Genomic DNA, 2576 nt, shown 5'->3' on the forward strand with positions numbered 1-2576 from the left:
GATTATTTCTAATTTGTGGAGTTTAGATTTTTGTAAGAGGTTATTTATTAAGAGCATTGTTTCTTTGAAGTTTTAAATTATTTTGGATTAATTTTACTTTTAGTTGTGCAAGATTAGCAAGTTAGTCATGCATCTAAATTCATGTTCCATGGATTTAGGTCGTGACAGTGTTGGTATCAGAGCTCTAAGTTATGATTCTATAGACAATTAGGACTTTTGATGTTTTTGTATAGGATGTGGAAGAATAGGCTTGAATCATTGAATGATCAATGGGTATTTTTATGGATTTGATAATTGTTAGAAGCTATGTGCCTATATACTTAGGATCATAAGAATAGTAAAAGCTTTAGTATCTCTTGTATACTATGATTTTTCTTGGAGGTTTATCCTACTCTAAGTGTTGTTTGTTTGGTTATAGGAAAATGCCACCCCGCAATTCTACCCCTTCTGATTCTGAGCCAAAATCTGAGAGCCTTGAGGGTGTTTTAAGTGCTATCAAAAGTCTTGCTGAGGTGGTGGAGAAGCATGTTAGTACTAGTGGAACAGTTAAGCCCAAAGATGCTGAGATTGAAGGATGTACTATTGAGCAATTCAGGAAATTGGGTCCTCCTTCATTTTTGGGCAACCCTGATCCTATAGAAGCAGAATCCTGGATAATGTAAATGGAGAAAATTTTTGATGTGATTGGCTATACTGAAGTGCAAAAAGTCTCTTTTGCTTCCTTTATGCTGAAGGGGGAAGCAGAGCATTGGTGGAGATCCACCAAAAAGACTATGCCACTTGAGGAAGATGAGATATTGACTTGGACTGTTTTCCTTGATGTTTTTTATGAGAAATATTTTCCAGAAAGTGTACGGGATGAAAAAGAAGTGGAGTTTATGGAGCTAATTCAAGGGAATACAACAGTATTACAATATGAGGCTAAGTTTATTGAGTTGGCTCAATTTGCCCCTCATATTGTGTCTAATGATGTTAAGAAGGCTAAGAAATTTCAAAGGGGTCTCCGACCAAGTATCAGGATTAGGATGGCAGCCTTACGATTGAAGGCTTACTCTGAGGTAGTGGAGACGGCAAAAGTTGTTGAGAAGGAATGTGAAGACTATCAGAAAATTCAAGATCAAAATAAAAAGAGATCCAAGCCTGAAGAATCTCAAAAAGAAAATAAAAACGACAAACCTTTCAAAAAGAAGACTACAATAGAACTAGAGCCTAAGGTGGTGCAACAAGTAATAGAGAATTGTTCAAAGTGTGGTAAAAAGCATAACGATGTTTGCTATCGTGAAAGTGGGGCATGTTTTAAGTGTGGAAAAATGGGTCATCGTATCAAAGATTGCCCAGCTTTGAAGAGTGAGCCGATGGTTCAGCTTAATGATATGAATCAAAGGCCAAAAATCCAAGGACGAGTGTTTGCTATTACTGGGCAAAGTGATGAGGAAACTAAGTCAAGTACCATCTCCTTATATTCTCTTATTAAGTAAAATAATGGTTGCTGAGTTTATGTAAGTATTGTATGGTGATGATAGTAGACAAGGAAGTAATGGCTGTGTTAATTCTCTTTAAGATTTGAGATTTTGATATGATATAATGTAGATTGGTTATCATGATATTTTTGAGTTCTAGATAAGGGTTGTATTCAATAGTGTTTTTTCATGTGGAAAAGATATTATGCATTGATAATGGGTTATGGAATAGGATGACTGTGAGTAATATATATCGATTACCCAAGATTGTCCTTAAATTAGGTTACCGTCAACTTAGGCTCCGCTTGGGAGTTCATAAGGGAATGGAATGGAAGAGAATGAGATAATCATAAGGGAATAGAAAGGAATGGAATGGAATGTATTTAAGTAAGGGAAAGGAATGGAAAAGAATGGAATGGAATAGAATTAAGTAACCTTATTTGGATGTTTCAAAATAAAGGAATGGAAAGGAATGAAAATGAATGGAATGTAAGTAATCCTGTTTGGGAGCAACATGGAGGGAATGGAATGGAATCATTTTATGACAATATTACTATTAAACCCCTGTTTTAAAATAAAGGGTTGAATATATAGGGGTATTTTAGGAGTTTTAGTAAAAAAATTACTAAATCTAATTCCATTCCCTCCCATTCCTCCTAATTTCAGGAGGAATGAAAATTTGAGGTTTTAAGGGAATAGAAAGGAATGGGTGTTCCCTCCTACTCATTCCATTCCCTCCCACTTAAACTCCCAAACAAGGGAATGGACTTTCCATTCCCTCAATTAAAACTCCCAAACAAGAAAAGGGAAGAATATTCTAAAATTATTCTTTTTATTTATTTCCATTCCAATCCATTCCCTCCTCCCAAGCAGAGCCTTAAAGTTAAGAAGGAAGATATTCTTAAGATTTCCATTCATACATGTTATGGATAGTACTGAATTTTAGTGATGCTAATTTGGTTGACTAATATCTCTCTATGTTCAAGGACTAAGATACATCAAGTTTAGAGGACTAAACTTATTTTAAGGGGGGAAGAGTGTAATACCCCAATTTTGATTTTATGATTATCACTGTACCTTGTCAGTTTTAATATAGAGTTGAGGTAATGTATGTGT

At 35.0% G+C, this 2576-nt stretch overlaps 1 protein-coding gene across 1 annotated transcript; it reads left to right on the forward strand.

The window, feature by feature from the left end:
- The first annotated feature begins 662 nt into the window (after nucleotides 1-662).
- On the forward strand, nucleotides 663-1478 carry LOC112009344 (uncharacterized). Its single transcript, XM_024041678.1, has one exon. The coding sequence runs from the start codon at nucleotides 663-665 to the stop codon at nucleotides 1476-1478; it is 816 nt and encodes a 271-aa protein (XP_023897446.1).
- Nucleotides 1479-2576: the final 1098 nt, after the last annotated feature.

The sequence above is a fragment of the Quercus suber genome, unplaced genomic scaffold (assembly GCF_002906115.3).
Source record: "Quercus suber isolate HL8 unplaced genomic scaffold, Cork oak 2.0 scaffold_160, whole genome shotgun sequence".
Lineage (NCBI taxonomy): Eukaryota > Viridiplantae > Streptophyta > Magnoliopsida > Fagales > Fagaceae > Quercus > Quercus suber.

Coding starts and splice junctions, on each gene's coding strand:
- LOC112009344 (XM_024041678.1), top strand. CDS start 663: ATGGAGAAAATTTTTGATGTGATTGGCTATACTGAAGTGCAAAAAGTC.